This window comes from Pollachius pollachius (assembly GCF_949987615.1).
Source record: "Pollachius pollachius genome assembly, chromosome: 1".
NCBI lineage: Eukaryota > Metazoa > Chordata > Actinopteri > Gadiformes > Gadidae > Pollachius > Pollachius pollachius.
The window spans coordinates 34255567-34278066 of NC_136934.1; the positions used below are offsets into that span (position 1 = coordinate 34255567).

The following is a 22500-nucleotide window of genomic DNA, read 5'->3' on the forward strand; positions in this document are numbered from 1 at the left end:
TCTATCTGTCTGTCTGTCCGTCTGTCTCTTTGTCCTTCCGTCCGTCTGTTTGTCTGTTTATGTGTGTGTCTGTCTGTCTTATTGTTGTCATTGTTGTCTTGTGTTTATCTTGTAGCTTGTTCTTTTTTTCTAATTTCCTGTGTTGATTCTGTTGAAGGTTATTCACGGTGTGATGAAACTGTTCAACCTGCTTCTGTGCCGAGACTTATCCATATCTAAATAAAACAAATCACTTCCATTCTCTGTGGAAGTTCCCTGTTTCTCTCTCGCCATCACCTTTCATTCTCATCACATCTCCTCTCCTCTCCCATCCTCCCCCACCCCCTCTCCTCTCCTCTCCCATCCTCCCCCACCCCATCTCCTCTCCTCTCCCATCCTCCCCCACCCCCTCTCCTCTCCTCCCCCTCCCCTCTCCTTCCTCTCCTCTCCCATGCTGCCCCAACCCCACTCCTCTCCTGTCCCATCCTCCCCAACCCCATTCTCTCCTCTCCAATCCTCCCCCATCCCCACTCCTCTCCTCTCCTCTGCGCTTCTCCCCATCTCTCCTCTCATCTCCTCTCTTCCTCCATCCCCTCTCCTCTCCTATCCTCTCCTACCCCAACTCCACTCCTCTCCTCTCCTCTTCTCCCCATCTCTCCTCTCATACCCCATCCCACCCACTATTCTCTCTGTGGTTTATGAGACCTCTTCCCTGCAGTATTTGGAGTCCTGGTACAGCATCATTATCATGTAAATCATGTTAATAACCTCCCACCAGGGCTGGGATTAGCTCCCAGTGTGTCTTTTCACTTGTCTCTACTGGTCTACTGGGGGCGGTGCAGTGGTTGGGTGGTGGCATTTAGCAGAGAAAAACAGCCAAGAGCAGGGATGGCCATTTAAAAGCCTAGACACGTGTATGGATGCATCTGCTTTATAAGTGCACATAAACATGTCCTGGATGACAGTAAAGAGGGAATGGTAATGCACAAACTCACAGAGGCACACTAATGAAATGTATATTGCTTTATGTTTGCTGTGGGTGTGTGGCTTAGTCTGAATGGTTTATGTATGTTTGCAATTTTGTGTTGCAAACATACACACACACACAAAAGTGTGTGTGTGTGTGTGTGTGTGTGTGTGTGTGTGTGTGTGCGTGCGTGCGTGTGTGTGTGTGTGTGTGTGTGTGTGTGTGTGTGTGTGTGTGTAAGAGAGATGGCTTGTTGCTTATGTATACATTTTGTATCTTATTTCTTGTTCTTGGCTCCCTCTCCTCACTTCCTCCTCTGCTAATATCCCCCCCTCCTTTCCTCTCTTCCCCCCTTCTTCCCCCCTCTCTCCTCTCCTCTCTCCTCCTCTCTCCCAATCTCTCCTCCTTCTCCTTCCTCTCTCCTTCTCTCTTCCCCTCTCTCCTCCTCTCTCCTCCTCTCTCCCCCTCTCCCCCATTCCTTCTTTCTCTCCCCCTCTCTCCTCCTCGCTCCACCTCTTTCCACCTCTCTCGTCCAATCTCCTCACCTCTCCCCCTCCCTCCTCCTCTCACCCCCTCTCCCCTATCCCTTCCCTCTCTCCCCCTCTCCCCCTATTCCTTCCCTCTCTCCCCCTCTCCCCCACCCCTCCCTCTCTCCCCCTCCCTCCTCCTCTCTCGCCCTCTCCCCTATCCCTTCCCTCTCTCCCCCCTCCCCCTATCCCTTCCCTCTCTCCCCCTCTCTCCTATCCCTTCTTCTCTCTCCCCCTCTCCCCCTATCCCTTCCCTCTCTCCCCCTATCCCTTCCCTCTCTCCCTCTCTTCCCTATCCCTTCCCTCTCTCCCCCTATCCCTTCCCTCTCTCCCCCACCCCTCCCTCTCTCCCCCTCCCTCCTCCTCTCTCCCCTCTCCCCCTATCCCTTCCCTCTCTCCCCCTATCCCTTCCCTCTCTCCCCCTCTCCCCTATTCCTTCCCTCTCTCCCCCTCTCCCCTATCCCTTCTTCTCTCTCCCCCTCTCCCCCACCCCTCCCTCTCTCCCCCTCCCGCCTCCTCTCTCACCCTCTTCCCTATCCCTCTCCCCCTCTTCCCTATCCCTTCCCTCTCTCCCCCTATCCCTTCCCTCTCTCCCCCTCTCCCCCTATCCCTTCCCTCTCTCCCCCTCTCCCCCTATCCCTTCTTCTCTCTTCCCCTCTCCCCCACCCCTCCCTCTCTCCCCCTCCCTCCTCCTCTCTCGCCCTCTTCCCTATCCCTCTCCCCCTCTTCCCTATCCCTTCCCTCTCTCCCCCTCTCCCCTATCCCTTCCCTCTCTCCCCCTCTCTCCTATCCCTTCCCTCTCTCCCCCTCTCCCCCTATCCCTTCCCTCTCCCCCTCTTCCCCACCCCTCCCTCTCTCCCCCTCCCTCCTCCTCTCTCGCCCTCTTCCCTATCCCTTCCCTCTCTCCCCCTATCCCTTCCCTCTCTCCCCCTCTCCCCTATCCCTTCCCTCTCTCCCCCTCTCCCCCTATCCCTTCTTCTCTCTCCCCCTCTCCCCCTATCCCTTCCCTCTCTCCCCCTCCCTTCAGCTACAAGACCTTCCTGAGTGAGGATGCGGGACCCGAGACCCTGGTGGCCATCGTGCACGCCAAGGACCCCGACGGAGACACCGTCTCCTACGCCATCACCGGCGGCAACGAGGACAGCAACTTCCAACTGGACAACCAGAAGGGTGGGTCATGGAGGGAGGAGGGGCAGACGATAGGGGCAGATTTGAGATCAAAGAGTTGCACAAACGCACAGTCCGACTTCAGTATAGTAACATGTGCTGAGCAATACAAGTCTTAAAGTGACGAAGAATTCATTAGAAATGTACTCGTTTTGTCAACAAGGTGTGCATTAAGCATCAGAAGATGATGTTGCACGGAATGTGCTGCAATCTACCCAAGTTAATTGGATGGACTCTGTTCCCCCTCCTGGCTACCGAGCGCGGCGGGTGACCGATTACTGCATTAACCTCACAGCTCCTATTGACAGCGCTTCAGACTTTGAGGAAGTACAAAAATCATCCAGGGGGCGGGGATTCAGACCAGATCCCATTCTGGAGTCTTCATTAGCTGGCTTTGATATGTTCCTTTTGACAATGATTCACACCAAGATATTGGGGAGGTGAGGAGTGAAAACAACTCCATAACATATCCTCTGGGATATGTTATGGTTATTTTGCTTTTTAAGATCCTGTTAGACACGGCACACGTCAAGTAGGGATGCTAGAAGAAGCAAAAGTACACCTTCGTCTTTAAATAGAATAACATAGAATAGATGATATATATATAGACTGTAAATGGGAATTTCATCTATATTAAATTGCATTAAATGAAAGCTGATGTACATTGAGATGGAGTAGGAGGAGCAAGAGGAGAGGAGGGTGGGGTAAGGGATGAGGGGTGAGAGTAGACAGGAGCGATGAGGAGAGCAGAGGACCATAGAGGAGAGGAGAGGGAGAAAGGGAGACAGGATGAGGGGTAAACACAGACAAAAGGATATAGGGAGGACGTGAGGAAAGAAGGACAATAGTCAAGCATCAGTGAGGAAGGTAGTGCACACACAAGCGCGTGTTTTCTTGTGTGTGTGTGTGTGTGTGTGTGTGTGTGTGTGTGTGCATGTGTGTGTTTGTGTGTTGCTATTCCTTTTTTTCCCCAAAGTATACAGAGCTTTGCCTGCAAAACAACTATTGGAGGATAATTCTGTGTGTGTGTGTGCGTGTGTGTGTGTGTGTGTGTGTGTGTGTGTGTGTGTGTGTGTGTGTGTGTCTAGTGAAGTCATGTTTGGCAGGTTTAACTTTGTGTGTGTGTATTTGTATCTGCCCCCGAACCCCCACAAACAAATACATACACTCAAACACACACACTATCGCCCCCCTAAAACCACAAAACCCCAGTGTTATCGTCTGTTTACAAGAGCTCTCTCTCTCTCTCTCTCCCTCTCTCTCTCTCTGCACACTGCATAACCCTCTCTCTCTCTCTCTCTCTCTCTCTCTCTCTCTCTCTCTCTCTACTGAAAACAGGGAACACCAGCTAAAGCTTAAGCCTCTGCCTCCCTTATCACATACCATGCACTGCTGTGCTTGTTCACACACACAAATATACACGTGCACACACACACACACACACACACACACACACACACACACAGGCACACACCATTGCTGTCACAAACACAACCACACACACACAAAAAAGTCCTCTTGTGAACGCACACACACACACACACTCGCACAAAAGTTATGTTAGACACACCTCGCAAAAATTCACACAGATATAAACATGAACATTTGCACATAAATGATATATTAGTCCCTCTCTCTCCCCCTATCTCTCTCTCTCTCTCTCTCTCCCTAGCTCGACCATATGGCCTTTGGCTCGCTCTGCCGTTCTGCTTTGTCACTTCAAAGCCCTGAAAAGCATTTTCATGTAGATGTGTTTCCCTCCCCCCTGCCCTCCTCCTCTGTTTATCAAGCCACACAAGCAATTTGTTGTTGGCATTTTTTTTTTCTCCCTCTCCCTGCGTTGTTCTGCAGCAGGGGAAGCGGAGCGCGCAGGGCATTTGCACAGTGGAAGCGCTGCGTGTTGCTCTCTTTTCTCCCCTCGAATATGTGCTATGAGTTTGGACATTAGCATTTCAGCGGTAGCGCCGGCTATCTCCCTCCGAGTGTCTCACCTGCAGCAGCAGCAAGGGTGGCCTCTGAGGTCCCTGCTTCTCCTCCAACACCACTCAGTGGCTCTCTGGGTTCCAGCTGATTGGCCATGTATATTTAATTACCGCTTCTTGAAGTGCGGTCGGAGCGCCACAGACCTGCACCACCAAACCGCAAAATGCAACAGCACGGCGGTGGAATAGAGATACATAGCGTTTTTCTGACTCTAATTGGCTCATATATGGGACCACTGTCATCGCTATCCTAACCTTCCTCAGGTTTAATTTCAGCGTGTGCTGGCTGTCTTTTAATAAAACACCAGGGATGTGAATAATCAAAGGTGTAGACCACAGACCGCAATAGCAGAGGCTGCAGTTATGACCAAACAGCGGTGGGCAGGCTGAGCAGCAGCCAGGTGATGTGGAGTACTTGATACAGCAATTCCTCCCTGCTAGAGAATCATCGTCAGTAGAAATCTCCTGCTGAATCTATTATTAAGGTAACCAGTGACAGGTGCCTCCAGCAGTCCACTAACCCCTCTCTCTTGTTCTCTCTCTCTCCCCCCCCTCTCCATCTCTCTCCTTCTCCCCCCTCTCCACATCTCTCTATCGCTCCTATCTCTTTCTATATCTGTCTTGTCCCCCTCTATATATTTCTGCCCCTCTCTCTCTCTCTCTCTCTCATTGTCTTGTCCTCGCTCTCCATTTCACTCCCGTTCTCTGTCCCCCCTCTCTTACTCCCCTCCTCTGTCTCACTCGCTCTATCACAATACCTTGCCCCCCCACTCTGACATCCCACCCTCCATCTCTCGTTCTTGTCTCTCCCTGACCCCAATCCTTCCCCTATACCCTTCCCCCCTCCCCTATCCCTCTTTCTGTCTCTCCCTCTCTCCTACCTTTCCCTTCCTATCTCCCTGTCGCCCTATCCCTCTTCTCTCTCTCTCTCTCTCTCTCTCTCTCTCTCTCTCTCTCTCTCTCTCTTGTGTAACTCCAGGTATCATCAAGCTGCGTATGAGCCCCCCTCCCAGGCTGAGGGGCCCCCAGTACGTCCTGAACATCACTGCCACAGACGACAACGCTTCGGGGGGTCCGTACCCCCTCAGCAGCTCTGCACAGGTGGTGGTCGGCATCAACGACATCAACAACAACAAGCCCCTCTTCCAGGAGGTAGGCCTCTCTGTGTGTGTGTGGGTGTGTGTTTGTATGTGTGTGTCTGTATGGGTGTCTGAGATTGTGTGAAGAGGTGTGGTAGTGTCTTTGTGTGTGTTTGTGTGTGTGTGTCTGTGTGCTTATGCGAGAGAGAGAGAGAGATAGAGAGAGCAAAAGAGAGTGTGTGAGTCCAGTGCACACGTGTGAGTGTGTGTTGCTGTTATAAGAATGCATCACCATCAGTTAAATCATAATGTAATCCAGCATTGTTACAACGACATCAAGCTGTGGTTACCCACGCACGTCATCCCATAATAAGCCGCCTGTGTCCCCTGTGCCCAGTGTCAGAACTACAGCCAGCACGCTGTGGTCCTGGAGAACCAGCCCCCAGGGACCTATGTCCTGCGGGTCCACGCGGTGGACGCTGACATGGGGGTGAACGGGGAAGTGAAGTACGGCCTCATGAACCACGAGGGCGGAGCCTCCGGGTTCGACATAGACCCCGACACAGGTGAGATAATGAGACAGGTGATAATGATACAGGTGATATATTGACACAGGTGATAATGATACAGGTGAGATAATGAGACAGGTGATAATGATACAGGTGAGATAATGAGACAGGTGATAATGATACAGGTGAGATAATGAGACAGGTGATAATGATACAGGTGAGATAATGAGACAGGTGATAATGATACAGGTTATATAATGAGACAGGTGATAATGATACAGGTGAGATAATGAGACAGTTAAATAAGGATACAGTAAAATAATGATACAGGTCATAATGATACAGGTGAGATAACGATACAGGTAATAATAATACAGGTGAGATAATGAGACAGTTAGATAATGATACAGGTGATAGTGATACAGGTGATAGTGATACTGGTGAGATAAAGACAGTTGAGATAATGATACAGGTGAGAGTAACACAGGTGAGATAACGATACAGGGAGGTAATGATACTGGTCAGGTAATAGTAGCAGTGAGATAATGATACTGGTCAGATAATAGTACCAGTGAAATAATGATACTAGTGAGATAAGGACACAGGTGAGATAATGATACTGGTCAGATAATAGTACCAGTGAGATAATGATACAGGTGAGATAATGAGACCGCTAGACAATGAAACAGGTCAGATAACGAAACAAATTAGATACAGTTGAGATAATGATATAAGTTAGAATTTTCTTTGTTGCTGGGCCCCTTATTTAATTGGCAAGATGGAAACCGTCAGAGCTGTCTAATGCGTGTGGTGATGGCTGGTTCATACTGTGGGGCTGATTAGCCAATACACCACAGGTGTGCAGCCTCACCTAGCAATGTCTAATCAGCCAGACCTGGGCCAGGTGAGGCTGCTTCAACCAGCCGTCAGCCACACATTCGCACAGGGGGAGATATAATGACACATAATTACACAGGTGACCCTTGACTTTTTGGTTTTATATGAGCTAATTATTCATTTCATTTAGCCAGAATGTTCATCTCCCCTCTGGGTTGTGTTATAATTGTCATAATCTATTCACGTGTAAACAGCATGTTTGTGGCCCAGTTATGGACTGTTTTGTTATTGTTAATTGGTTGCACCAACAAAATCTAATTTTCAAATGTCGTTGTGAAAAGCTGAAAAACAAACAAATCTGCCCCATTTTCTATGTTGAACTAGTTTGAAATGTTGAAAACATTACACATGATGTTTTAATTCTTGGTTGACATGAAAATACAGGAAAAATGTAAACATTTATTTGAGGCAATTGATGTCTGATTTTTACAACCAGATATGGTAGCAGTTTCAAACGATTTTATGAGTGGTCTTTAATATGTCTGGCCACTATCCTGCGTCACAAGGACGTCAAAATGTGAAGGAGGCAATAAAAGATTATCATAGATCAAAATGTGACCTTAAGGAAAAAGTGTACCTACTTTCATTACACTCACTTTCTCGCCTTGTTAAACGAAATTCAAATGCTTTGACTGTTAACAATGTAGGTATTGTAATACCCAGTCTAGCGACTGTATTACATTAAACATAGTCACAGACATAATAGTTTAATGGTTACGTGTTCATCATTTGATCAAGATGTGATGCGTGGCAAACGTCATGGTGACTAAACATCTCACCCCCATCGTGTGTGTGTGTGTGTGTGTGTGTGTGTGTGTCTGTGTGTATATGTGTGTGTGTACCAGGCGTGGTAAGCAGTACGACCAGCTTCGACCGTGAGCGCCAGCGGGAGTTCACCCTCTCTGTGACGGCCACCGACCAGGCAGACGAGCCCCTCATCGGGATATGCCAGGTCACCGTGGTGATCGCCGACCAGAACGACAACGACCCTAAGTTCCAGAACAGCCGCTACCAGTGTGAGTGGCGGTCCGTCGTCACGACAACAACGGCATGACTTATCCCCCCCCGATCTCCTCCCCACACTTCTGCATAGTGATTATTCTCCTGTCATAATAATCATAGGGAACTCAACATGAAATGTACTGCATATGGTTATATCTATATATATATATCTCATGTTAATCTGCCTACACATACAAGAGCAGGTGCCACTTATTGTCTTAATTTGTTGTTGAAGGCAGTGAAGATCTGGACGCGGGTGTTGATAGTGTGGCAGCTCATTGAAGAGTTGTGCTGCTGTGCCTTGCAGCAGGGCTGGAATGAATCCCCAACGACCACATAATGCTAATAGTCTCTGGATTCCATGAGCAATAATCCACTTCAAATCTCCCAAGAATGACGAAATATCAGCTTGTGGCCCTCTGGGCCGCTGTTTGTTTACTGCGTGTGCAAATATGTGTTTTGATATGCGTTGTGTCACAAGTTTTTACCATTAGATTAGGGAGAAACAGAGAGCGGCTCATTAAGTATTTAACAGGCAGGTTTGGATTTCTGGGGCGCACATTAATTTGCTGTTTGTATGTCTGTGTGTGTGTGTGTGTGTTTGTGTGTGTGTGTGTGTGTGTGTGTGTGTGTGTGTGAGCAAGAGATGTGGGAATAGAGAGAGAGAGACAGACAATAATATGTGAATACCCTGGGGGGTGATAAGATTGCTCATGCAAAATTTCTCTGACAATTGATTTTGAAGGTACAGTTTTTTGCCAAATTCACTTTTTCTGTTGCAATCCTTGTTGGCACTGTCAGAAAGACTTCGGATAAACAGAAAAACTTCCATTTACTGACTATGAAGTGAGACTGTGAAATCAAATTATAATATTGTAAATTATTTACAATATGTTTGAAACAAAACAAAACAAAGCGAAACGGATACAAACGCACACAACTGTCTGACATACATAGCAGGAATGCAAATGCCTTTACATGACCTGTTTCTTTGTTAAGGCCATGGTTTCATTTACATGAATGTGTGACAGTTTGCACTATGCTTTGGGGAGGATTATAACACGTGGAAATGTAAACAGACATGCTACAGTGTACAGGGCCGGGAACTCCCAGAATCCTCCTGTGAAACCGATGCTTGGGCTGTGGGGTTGATGTTAGGGCTTGTTAGGTGTTTGTTTGGTCAAATCTTACATTGAAATGGTGTTGAGAAGATGTGACATACATGGCTTATCTTAATCCCAAACGTACCCTTTTCAAATGTTTAAACAAGAATAATCACCATAATAATAAGGTGCCAATGTGCTAAATATACGACATAGGAAGGGGGATCCCTTTAAGTTTCTGGTTGACGAATATCATGATGAATATGAACTACTATTTACCTATATGTTATACATCATTGTGATATTATCTTTTATTATAGAATAATAACTATGTTGTTATTTAAATGTTATTATAGTATAATAACTTTGTCTAATCGTGTTATTTCGTCCTGTGCTGCAGACTTTCTTCGGGAAGACACGTCGGTTGGAACTAGTTTTCTGCGGGCGGCGGCACACGATGCCGACCAGGGGAGTAATGCCGCTATTACGTACTCCTTGTCCAATCAGAAGCCAGCTTACTTGGAGATCAACCCCAGCACGGGATGGGTCTACGTCAACCACCCCATCTCACAGGTCAGAGTCGTTTCGTTATACCAAAATACCATAATGGCATTGAAGTTGTAAATAAATGTAAAGGATTAATACTTCCACCTTTGAGTTTAATTTGGCAAAACATATAGTAGTGTATGTGTTTGTGTGTGTGTGTGTGTGTGTGTGTGTGTGTGTGTGTGTGTGTGTGTGTGTGTGTGTGTGTGTGTGTGTGTGTGTGTGTGCGTGTGTGTGTGTGTTGTAAGTGGGCAACCTTTTTACCTAGAACAAAGAGAAAATCCTGAGACTCCAGCGCAAACTGTGCCACATGTTCTTTATAATTAAAGCGTGTCTCTTCTTCTCTGAATGTCATCTCCTTTGTTCTTCTTCGTTGGTCGTCTTACGGAGATCATTCCTCCTACGCCTGCCCTGCCATCCGTCAATAATTAAACATACTGTAATTCCTGGCTCATCTCTTTCTATCTGTCGCTTGGTTCGCTCTCTGTTAATCCCTCGCTTTGTATTTTTCTCTCTCTCTTTTCACTCTGGGCATTCTTCTTTTGTCTTTCACTCGTCTTTCTCTCTTTCTATATTCCCTTACTTAATAAATGTGAGTTTCCGTCAAATTGACTGATTAATATTCTCTGCAGACCTCCTGAAATACATTGACACATTGCGTTGTCGTTGATCACTTTTATTTGAGTCTGTAGCACATTATGACTGAGCTGCTAAACGTAGATCATGAAATAACGGTTGAAACCTGGTCCTTTAATGGAAGAGTCTGGACGAACTGCAATAAACTAACTGAGACACTCTTTGAAGTCGGCCATAGGGCAGCTTACTCCAAGCAACCACTAACTCTTGTCCTTTGACCCATGACCCCCTTTGTGTGTGTGTGTGTGTGTGTGTGTGTATGTGTGTGTTATTGCGTGCGTGTGTGTGTGCATATGTGTGTGTGCTTGTTTGTGTGTGTGTGCAAGCATGTGTGTGTGCGTATGTTTGGATGTGTACATACCTGTGTGTGTGTGTGTGTGTGTGTGTGTGTGTGTGTGTGTGTGTGTGCGTGTGCGTGTGTGTGTGGGTATGCGTGTGCAGACGTCGCGGATCAGCCAGCAGATCCTGGCCACGGACGGGGGCCTGCGGAGCAGCTCGGTGGAGCTCAGCGTCATCATCACCAACGTGCACAACCAGCCGCCGCTGTGGGAGCAGAGCGAGTACTGGGTGACCGTGTCCGAGAACACCGTGCGCGACGCCAAGATCCTGGTGCGTGTGTGTGCGTGTGTGTGTTGTCGTCATGACCCAAAAACTAAAGTCTGGCGAGGAATTGAAGTTAATTCAATTTGGATTGAAATGTTTTTTTTATATTGCTGAATAGTTGATAAATAGGAGGGTATTTTTTTTATCACTGTGACTGTCAAGGATATGTGTGACACATACACAAATGGTTCCCCCCCCCCTCCATGTCATTTCAAAGTGCCTCCAAAGTTCCCTTTTTGATTCTGTCACATCCTTATCGCTCTGTCTTGTTCTGTTGGTTCTGCCTGGTTTCTGTGTGGTCGCTCAGCCATGTCTACAACCCCTTATTCTCCCCGTCACTCTCTGAAGTTTTTCACAACTATCAGCCCCTTTGACAGGATGCACAGGAGAGAGAGAGAGAGAGAGAGAGAGAGTGAGAGAGAGAGAGAGAGAGGAGATGGGTGTGTATTTAATTACACTTGTTAGAACTCTGTGATGGTTGCAAGTCATCTCGGAGGCAGAGTTAGATGCTTAATAACTGTAATCAACATCTGACAGAGAGAGAGAGAGAGAGAGAGAGAGAGAAAGAGAGAGCAGGGATCAAGAAGGATGAAGAGACAATGGAAGACAAACACGTTGAAAGCAGAGGATGAGCGGGGATGACGAGATGGAAGACAGGATGTCACAGAGAAGGCGCGGAGCAGAGGACTGCAGAGAGAGATAATCACACGGGACGAAGGGAGAGGGGGTTTGATGGACAGCGACGCAGGGAGAGAGAGATATCAGATGGAGAGAGAGAGAGAGTGTAATGTCTTCAGATGACTACGAATTATGTCTCACTGCTATGTGTAACAGTGTCCCCTATTATCTATCTTCTCTGCTCTCGTCACCTCCCCATCCTCTCATTCTCCCCTCCCTTCCTCTGCACTTCCATTCTCCTCTCCTCTCCTGACTCTACTCCTCCTGTCCCCTCCCCTACTCTTCTCCTCTCCTCTCTTCTCCTATATTCCTGTAATAATTACATTGAGGAGGAAGTGGAAGTGTTGTTGTAGATTTAATAGAATTAAAATGCCACATTAATGAAAAGTTAATTACATTGTTATAAGGCCGGAGGGAGTGTTTGTGTGTGTGTGTGTGTCGTGGGGGGGGGGGGGGTTGTGTATGTGATTAAATAGCTTTTGGACATTCCATAGAACGCATATTTGTGTCCGGAATATTTGTGTTAAACTTAAATAAGACTAAGGCAAAACTTTTGTGTGCGTGTGTGTGTGTTTGCATGTGTGCATGCACGTTTGCAGTGTGTATGTAGGTGGGTGCGTGTGCCAGTGCGTGCCAGCTTGTGCGCTTGTCTGTTTTTGTGGGTTTTTGAGCAGGCACATGTATGCATGTGCGTGTGTGTGCAAGAATGCTTGTGTGTTTTCGTGGGTGTGCATATTTGTGTATGTAATGCTGAAGAAGCATTTCTGGTGGAAGCAAAGATAGAAGTGTCTAATCTGTATGTATTGCTGTTCGTACTTCCTCTTCCTGTATGTGTGTGTATACGTGTGTGTGTGTGTGTGGGGGGGGGGGGGGGTTAGCCAGGGCTGCATCCAGGGCCCAAGGCTAAATCGAACATATTAGATTAGTAACAAAATGTTTTTGCAAATGTGTTTTATCGGCGTACACTTTTTCACCTTGTGGACAATTATAAATAAGCCTAGTTGGAACAGCAATGCTGTGAATGGAGATAGAGAGGGCTTTGCGCATAATGAAACTATCATAAACAAGGAAATTCAGCTTCAGGGTAGCCAGATGAGACAGGGTGGAGAGCAGGCTCATCAAAATAGCCAAACAAAAGCTATTGACTACAACCGTAATATTAGAAATGTAACATGGTTCATGCTTCTCAGCTGCTAAGCTTGATCTTACCTAACCAAACAGCTGCCAAAACTTCTTTGTGTTATGACTATGATTATAGAAAGGATAAGAAGAAAAAACTATGTGCAGTGTGCTATTGTGGTAATTAACATTCTAATGAATCTGATAAATCATTAATTTCTGAGAAAAATGCATTAATAATTATGTTTGGAAGGCTTATTCTGTTATGAAACGTTGGCTTTAAGCAGTGTTGTACTTGGGGGCAGTGTGAGATTTCGGGCTCCTCTCTGGTCTGGAAACCTGTGATATGTACTTTAGGAAATCGTCACCGTAATTCATCCTGCATGCTCTAAATACAAATTACGCTTTTTAAACAGTCTAATGCATTCATTAATACATCCCCCCCCCCCCAAAAGCTCTCTCTGTCTCTCTCTTTCCCTTTCAACCTCTCTCTACTTCTCTCTCAACCTCTCTTTCTCACCCCTACTAGCTCTCTCTCTCCTCTATTTCCAACTCTACCTCTCTTTCCCTCCCTCTCTCGCTCCCCCCAAAAAGCTCCCCCTCTCCCCTATTTCCCTCATTCTACGTCTCTCTATCTCTCTCTACCACTCCCTCTCTCCCCCCACTAGCTCTCTCTCAACCCTAGCTTTCTCTCCCTCTCCCTATTTCTCTCTCTCTCCCTCTCTTTTGTCTCGCTCCCCTGCTCTCTCTCTATCTGGCTCTCACTCTCTGTCTGTCTGTCTGTCTGTCTGTCTGTCTGTCTGTCTGTCTGTTTGTCTGTCTGTATGTATGTACGTCTGTCTCTCTCTGTCTGTCTGTCTGTCTGTCTGTCTGTCTGTCTGTCTGTCTGTCTGTCTGTCTGTCTGTCTGTCTCTCTCTCTCTCTCTCTCTCTCTCTCTCTCCCTTCATCCACCCTGATTAAACATTTAGCATCAGCCTCCCGTCTTGCTGGTGTTATCTGAAGGAGCCGTCGTTAGTGAGTTTCCGGGCGACAGTAATTGCAACCTTGAGGAAGTAATTAAGCGCGAGCCTTGTTGTTCTGCAGCAAGATAATGGCCCCATCAATCCCACCAGGCCCTGCGCGCGCGGGTGTGTGTGTGTGTGTGTGTGTGTGTGTGTGTGTGTGTGTGTGTGTGTTTTTATGCTTGTGTGTGTGAGGGTTTCTGTGTGTTTTTTTATGTTTGTATGTGTGTGTGTATGTGTGTGTGCATGTGCTTGTGTCTTAGTGAGAGCATATGGTAGCCTGTGTGTGTGTTTGTGCGCATCACTCTGTGTGAGGTGTTTAGCACACACTGGTCGGCTAGTGGAGGGTGTTTTTCATGGGGATGTACAAAGAGGTTTGTATTTGTGTTTGTCTAGCTCATTATGAAATGATATCCTTGGAGCGTCAAACCATGGTGCAGATATTTCACAATGGCAGCTCTGTATTCCTCCACTTTAACTAAGAATACAAGAGATGGATTATGCAAGTGTGTGTGTGTGTGTGTGTGTGTGTGTGTGTGTGTGTGTGTGTGTGTGTGTGCGCATGTGCGTGTTTGTGTGCTTTCAGGCATAAAAGGAGAGAGGCAAAAAGTTATAGAAAAAAAAGATTATTCTGAGAAACATCTGAGAGCTTTTCGATGTCACAGCTATTTACCTCATGTCTTTTTTGATCGCAACACTCTTATAGCTTTCCATCTGTCGCTCCCTCTCTCTCCAAACTCTCTTTCTCATTCTAGCTCACACTCTCTCTCTCTCGCTCTCTTTCTCTCTTTGTCTTGTATGTATGAAGCTTTTAGTGAGAGTGTCCATAAGGAGCCAGTCTGTCCATCCTCTGTTAGGATTTATGTTTCTCGTTCTAAGAGAGTCTGTTAGACAGACCTGTGAGGCGGGGGGGGGGGGAGTTTATCACTAGATAAACTGCTAGAAAACACTCTGTCCGCAGAGATCTGGTCACCACAGCCAGCCAAAACATCAGGCTCAGACTGGGACCTCTGCCGAATCCCAAAAGTTAAAAAAACACTTCCCACTTTGAATTGTCTTTCATTTCCTACTTGGTGGGGTTATGCGCTTGTGTCTATGCCTGTGCGTCTGTGTGTGTGTGTGTGTGTGTGTGTGTCTGTGTGTGTGTGGGGGAGGGGGGGGGGGGGGGGGGGGGGGGGGGGGGGGGGGGGGGGGGGGGGGGGGGCAAGGTGAGTGATTGAGAGAGTGAGTGAGTGTGTGATTAATATAGGAGCATGTTTGTGAATCCATCAATGTTTTTCTAACCACTTAGTGCTCTGTCACGTGCGTGTGTATGAGTTTGTGGTTGATTCTGTGTGTGTGTGCTTGTTAATGTGTGTGTGTGTGAGGGGGGGGGTATGCATGTTTGCATGCAGACATTGTGAGTAAGTGTGTTTGTGTGTGTGTGTGTGTGTGTGTGTGTGTTTGTGTGTGTGTCTGTGGGTGTGTTTATGTGTTTGACTGTTGCCGCATGTTGAGGGTTGAGTGATTTCAGTGAACCATAGAAAATATGCGCCGTCTCTGACAGAGGTCAAAGCACTGTGTAGCCCCCAGGACAGACAGGACAGAGACCTTGAACACACTCACACACACCCAAACACAAACACACACTGACACACACTGACCCACACTCACACATGGAGCAGAAGGCAGTGCTGGATACAGTCCAGGGAACACAGGTCTTAAAAGCTCTGCTGCTGTGGATCCTTGTCAGAGGTCACCATGTTGCACTATAATGCACTTACACACACACACACACACACACACACACACACACACACACACACACACACACACACACACACACACACACACCACACACACCTCACACACACACATATGCACACTACCACAAACTCATAGATACACACTCTTAAACAGACCACACCCAAATACACTCTTCTTTACACACCCATATAAACACACACACATACACACACACACACACACACACACACACATAAACACAAACACACACGCACAAACACACACCACTAACTACCCAGTGTTCAGATATCTCCATAAAAGGAGTTGCCTAAAGGTTGAGTTCTTGGACAACGGCTGTTTTGAAATGTGGCTGTGTACACCGCAGTGTCATTTTAGTTAAACTTTGCTTTCAAGCGTTAGTTTTTATGCAGTATTTGACGCGTCTGGGAAAAGGATTATAGGAGTCTAGAGCTCACTGTGAATTTTCTCTCCTTATTTGGGAACATGATGAATTCTGACATAAACTCCGACCTTTCACGCAAGCATCAAACGTGGTGCTTCATCTCAACAATACCAAATGTAGAAACATAGCCCCTGCTTCCACTGTTGGAGACGTGTTGATTCTGTGCTCTCACCAAAGGGGCAGTCTCTTGCAGGGAGATTAGCATTTTTATTGAGGGTGAGTTGAGATTTCATCAGTGAGGTTGTCAAGGATTTCAGTTTCAGAACATACTTTCTCCATCTGATTTCTGTTCTCCTCTGCCTAAAAACAATAGCATACCGGTACACACTGACAGATAAGCACTCACACAAACACACACACACATACTCAAATACCAACAATCACACTCAAAGAAACCAACCGATAAACACAACCGCACCAACAAATACACAAAGAAACGCCAGAATACAATCACACACACACCCATAAACAAAGTACATACAATACAACTGTCATGCATAATGACACATCAACAGACACACTCAACCCCCACCAAAACCCCCACCCTGGACCCCCCACCCATCAAACCTCAGCAGAATCAATCAACATGTCTTAACCAGAACGTTTCTCCTGCGTGTGCGTGTGTGTGTGTGTGTGTGTGTGTGTTTATGTGTGTGTGTGTGTGTGTGCGCGCGTTGTCCTCCCCCAGACCATCAAGGCTCCCCCCTCGGTGACCCCAGGGTGACCTACAACCTGGAGGAGGGTCAGGTGCCGGAGACCAACATGCCCGTGCGCTTCTACCTCAAGCCCAACCGCGCAGACGGCTCGGCCTCCATCCTGGTGGCGGAGAACCTGGACTACGAGAGCAACCGCTTCTTCGCCCTGAGGGTCCGCGTGCAGAACGTGGCGGCCGTGCCCCTGGCCTCCTTCACCACCGTCTACGTCAACGTGACCGGTGAGTCCGGGCCTCCGCTCCACCGGCCGGTCCGACGCTTTGACCGTCTGCCTCGTCCGTCCGTCCATCCGTCTATCTCGCCACCTGTACGTCTGTCTGTCTCTCTTGCTATCAGGCTTGTCCCTGTCTGTCTGTCTGTCTGTCTGTCTGTCTGTCTGTCTGTCTGTCTGTCTGTCTGTCTGTCTGTCTGTCTGTCTGTCTGTCTGTCTGTCTGTCTGACTGTTAAACTGAATAGATGAATAGATGTTTTATCGGCCTGACCATCTGTCTGTTCGTCTGTTATGCTGTTTCTTTGAACATCCCGTCGATTGTGTAAAGGTACATCCTCATCAACCCAAGTGTTTATCCACCACCATGAGAAGTAACAGGATTGTTTACGATCGACTCCCTATAGAAGGCGAAGCAAGCGACCGTGGGATACAAAATGTGAGGGAGATGAAGGGGGAGGGAGATGAAGGGGGAGGGAGATGAAGAGGGAGGGAGACAGTAAACCTGGTCCTTAATGAGCGGGGGAAATTTCACAGCTCTGCTAGCTCGTGACAGTAAACAACTAGCGGTTAGCTTAACAACTAGCCCCACCCTGCCTTGCTGAGGGGGAGCGCATCGTGTTCCCATTGAGCTCAATCGGGTACAAGGGGGGGGGGGGGGGGGGGCGCTGTCTGATTGGTTAAGAACAAACCCATGTGGGGCTGTGTAATTGGTCTCTCCTCCATCACAACAGAAAAGTTTTTCCAAAACCAAACTTGACTTTCGTTCCTCTCTCTTCTCTCCCTTCTCCATGGCCAGACGTGAACGACAACGTCCCCTTCTTCCTGTCCTCCACGTACGAGGCCACGGTGGCCGAGGGCGCTGAGGCGGGCGCCGCCGTGGTCCAGGTGTCGGCCACCGACCTGGACTCTGGCCTGCACGGCATGGTGAGAACCCCCCCCCCCACAGACAGGTAGACAAGTAGAGAGACAGACAGGTACAGAGACTCACTATCGGAGAGACCCACGGGTAGAGAGAGGTACAGAACGATGGAGAAACAGGCAGATCAAAAGAGGGATCCACAGGTATGAGTCAGAAAGGTTGAGCGACAGAGAGACAGATGGGTAGAGCGACAGGGACACAGACGGACATGCAGCAAGGCAGAGAGACGGACCAACAGACTGCATACACAGACACCACGTGGACGGATGGAAAGATCACAAGACAGGCATGAAGACTGAGATTCGGCTCAACACGTTTTACGGTTCAGTATCGCCCGCCACACAGTGTGTTCTCCGTCCACCACCTGCCTGCCCCCCTCCAGATCAGCTACGTGATCCTGAAGGACGAGAGCGGTGACTCCCAGTACTTCAGCATCAACTCGTACACGGGGGTCATCCACACGCGCGCCTCCTTCGACCGCGAGCAGAAGGGCTCCTACCTGATCGAGGTCCAGTCCCAGGACGGCTCCGAGTCCGCCCGCTCCGGGCAGCAGGGCCAGCCCAACACTGGTGGGTACACACACACACACACACACACACACACACACACACACACACACACACACACACACACATACACGCATGCATACACACATATGGACGCATGCCCGCGATCACACGCACGCGCAAACACATTGACGCATGCACACAGACACATGGACGCACGCAAGCACGCACACATGCACGCACACACACACACACAGACACACAGGCATTATGTTCACTATAACTTCCTCTTTAACACAGTGAGCACATGAAAAAATAGATTGGATACATTGGAAACACATGCACATACATATATGTACAAGGACGTGTAAACAAACACACACACACACACACCATGCAGACACATAGAAACCACACACCACGCAAAAACACACACACACACTCACTCCCACACACTTTACCCACACACACTTAACCCTCCCATACTCACACACTCTGACACACCATCAAGGACGTGGATCCCCAGACAGCAGTTAGAGGCGGTCTTTCATGTCTCAGGTTATCTGCCCCGGCCACGCCCTCCACCATCTCCATTCATTAACTCACTGTTAGCACCGTTAGCTAATGGCGCACACTGCTAATGGTCCACGCTAATTGCTTATCAAGGTTCTGGGTCAATAAGGTGCCCACCATATCCAAAGAGCTTGTGCCCCATATCACCATACCTCATGTTGCTGGCCTACTGGGGATTAGGTGTGATGTACCACATGCTAGGATGCTAGGCTAGGGGAAGCCGGTTCCATCTCACCTTGGCCATTTGTAATGTATTCAGGTTTAACGAGCCACCCTGTGGTACTGCTATGAGGAGTGTAAAAATATTCTCTGCTATTAATCTGGCATAGGCTCCTCTCTATGATGGCCATAGGTTATTTTTCCGAAAGTGTTTTCCATAAATGGATTGAAATGGTAGTCTATTTCCAAGTACTCCCTGGTTGAATATACTGGCATAAAGTTTCAGTTCCAGTTTGGTCCACAGGATTTCTATGGCATTGGTCTACATTTGATGAGGTCATGAAGTTTAACATACTTGCGTAGTGGGCCGAGGCCTGGGCGTTTCGTTGCCTTTAACCTGGCTCGTTTTATATTCTCAGATCACACTAATACTAAATCACTGTTCTGTCCATCGTTGACATGAGTTAATCTCCTTAGGGGTGTCTTCAAGCCCTTTGAGCCTTCTAGTCGCAGCACCTCTCATCCTCATCATGAGATGACGAGCCATCTCCTCTCCGGCCCTCGGACAAACACTCTGTGAACACAGTGACTGCAGACGTTTAGATCTCCTCGTCACAATAACCCGATCCTCCATCACCTCCTCCTCGTTCAGACACGGCTTACGTGAGGATCTTTGTGGCTGACGTGAACGACAACGCCCCGGCCTTCGACCAAGCGGTGTACGAGGTGAGCGTGGAGGAGGACCAGGAGGTTGGCTTCGTGCTCATCACCGTGACGGCCAACGACGAAGATGAAGGTGAGAACCCGTCTAGCGGCCTCCAGGCTCCTTGGTGGACCGGCTCACATCAAACGTGTCGTTTATATGGCTCGCAATATGTGTTTGTGTCCCTTACCAGGTTTTAGTAGTTGATAAGATGATCTGGGATTGGACAGTGCCGCGAGGCAGGAAGTAGTGGAGCGCCTCGCTCAAAGAGGCCCCAGGCTCGAGACACATGGGATTTAACCGAAATATTGGACTGGGAATCAAAACCTCAACTATGATACTGGTTGCTTTACACGTAAACAGGAAACAGTTTAAGGAATTATTAGAAATCCCCTCAACTAATGCAACTATTTATATATGGTTGGTCAAGTACTGTAAAGGCCTTGCCGCTGATATTAACCAGCATCATCTGTCCTTCAGTGTTTGTTGAGTGGTTGATTGGTCCTCATGACATGCTGACACCAAACCTCAACCTTAACCTTCTTAGGAAGGAGCCCTTGACGACTCATTCAGAATCAAACCATTTAAATTTCAGAAACAACTTTAATAAAGTGTCATCCTAACCATGCCTCCCCCCCCCTCTGCATCGTTCCCGGTCCTCTCTTGTTGCTCCCGGTCCTCTCTTGTCGCTCCCGGCCCCCTCTTGTCGTTCCCGGTCCTAATCGTCGCTCCGCGTCGTTAGCTTGTCGCTGCTCTCCCTCCTGTGCATCGCTGCTCGTTACCGTGGTGTTGTGGCCGTTTGAGGTTGAGCTTATGTTTGTCCCTCTTTTCCCGCCGCCGCTGCTGAAACAAATACATAAATAACTAAATACAAGGAAGGAAAAAACATCAAGGAGTGAGGCAAAGCAGGAGCAGCTCAGCTCGGCGGAGCAACAGCCGAGCTGAGCGTGTTGCTCTCCTAATAACACTGTTATGGTGGAGCAGCCCTGCATCAGAGGAACATGACAGAGGAGCACAGCCCCAACACACACACACACACACACACACACACGCACACACAGGCATACAAGCGCACACACACACACACACACACATACAGGCATACAAGCACACACACACACACATATACACGCACACACACACACACACACACACACACATATATACACACACGCAAACAACCACACACACAGTGGCAGACACACATGAACAGCACAGATAAAAAGCTAGAGACACACAAACCCACACGCACACCAAAAACACACAGCAACACACACACGCACACACATACCCACACACATGCACACGCAGACACAGGTATGCAGTTTGAAGCCTGGCTTAGCAACGGTAAAAACAGTCCCTAAGACAGCCGCTCATTGAGAAGGCGAAGGGCCAACAACAAGGATTAAAGTCTCCTGTGATCCTCCTCGTATCCTCCTTGTGTGTGTGTGTGTGTGCGTGCCCGCATGCTTGTGTTTGTGCCTGTGTGTGTGTGTTGCTTCTGTTGTTGTTGAACACATCTGGGTTTGGTTCCGCGCTGATCCCCCAGACCTGCTATGTCGGGGTTCTTGGGAGAGACATGGTGGCAGACCCACACACAACACAGAGTTAAGAAGCGCTACGGTGGCAACCCAGATTACCCCTCCCCCCTCACCAGAGCCTCTCTTCAGGGGCCTGCGGGGTGATTAGACCAAGAACCCTCTGCCTAGACAGGGCAAGGGAGGGAGAGGTGGGACATTTTAAATAGCATGCAGGCAGATAGGTGGCAGGCTGACATACCGGCAGACAGACAGTTTGGCTGACACACTACGACAGTTTCACAGACAGACAGAAAGAAAGAGTAAGATGGAAAAAAACGACTCATAAGCATGTCTGATGTTATACTGAGAGAAACAGAAGGTCAGACAGGCAGATCGGCAGAAAGCCAGAGTCAGGAAGACATGCTGTATGTAATCACTTGGTCCTTGGTGTGTGTGTGTATGTGTTTGTGTGTGTGTGTGTGTGTGGATGGATGATCTGCCTCAGAGCTTGGGATTAGTGGCAAAACACAAGACATGATCCAACTAAGCACTGCAACAAGGCTGACTCAGCACATCCTGCCTGAGCAGAGGCGTGTGTGTGTGTGTGTGTGTGTGTGTGTGTGTGTGTGTGTGTGTGTGTGTGTGTGTGTGTGTGTGTGTGTGTGTGTGTGTGTGTGTGTGTGTGTGTGTGTGCAGGGTGCATGTGAGTGCAACATAATGTGTACATACATGAGCTTGTAAAGAGCTTGAGTAAAAAAGGAAGAGACAGACAACTGTGTTTATTAATTATTGTTATTTTATTTTTTTAGAATTTAATCCTGACTAGAAGATGTGTGATCGAAGACATAAAGATGAAATAGCATTAGATATCATACCAAATGTAAAAAGCTCAGAAAGTCATTCTGCTCCTGTAATTGTCATTAAACCTTAATGTAGCTCAGAACCGCTGAACCGAGATTCAATCCATGCATTCACATCATGTATGGGAAAGTTGACTTGATCTGAAGTCCCATTAAAAAGTTCAAGCCTGCCATCCTGGTACTTCCTGGCACAAACTTTCTAGAAGTATTTGTTGTTTTACTTGTTTTGAAGACCCAGTGAACCCCAAAACGTTTTTTGGTTTTAACAAGGTAATATGTCTTATATGATTGTCAACATAGTGAGCTATGCCATTTGATCACTGTTACTTAAATAAGACCCCAATGTAGAAAA

The 22500-nt window shown here is 47.8% G+C and overlaps 1 protein-coding gene across 1 annotated transcript in view; it reads left to right on the forward strand.

The window, feature by feature from the left end:
• Positions 1-22500, forward strand: part of LOC307082426 (neural-cadherin) — a gene marked incomplete at its 5' end in the record, with an annotated part of 109547 nt that overhangs the window by 56587 nt on the left and 30460 nt on the right. The window contains 10 exons of the mRNA XM_079745984.1: positions 2501-2643; positions 5602-5774; positions 6099-6267; positions 7953-8123; positions 9613-9785; positions 10836-11007; positions 16673-16918; positions 17705-17832; positions 18210-18396; positions 19718-19861. Of these exons, the coding sequence (XP_079602110.1) occupies positions 2501-2643; positions 5602-5774; positions 6099-6267; positions 7953-8123; positions 9613-9785; positions 10836-11007; positions 16673-16918; positions 17705-17832; positions 18210-18396; positions 19718-19861 (1706 nt within the window). The remainder of the gene's footprint in view (positions 1-2500; positions 2644-5601; positions 5775-6098; positions 6268-7952; positions 8124-9612; positions 9786-10835; positions 11008-16672; positions 16919-17704; positions 17833-18209; positions 18397-19717; positions 19862-22500) is intronic.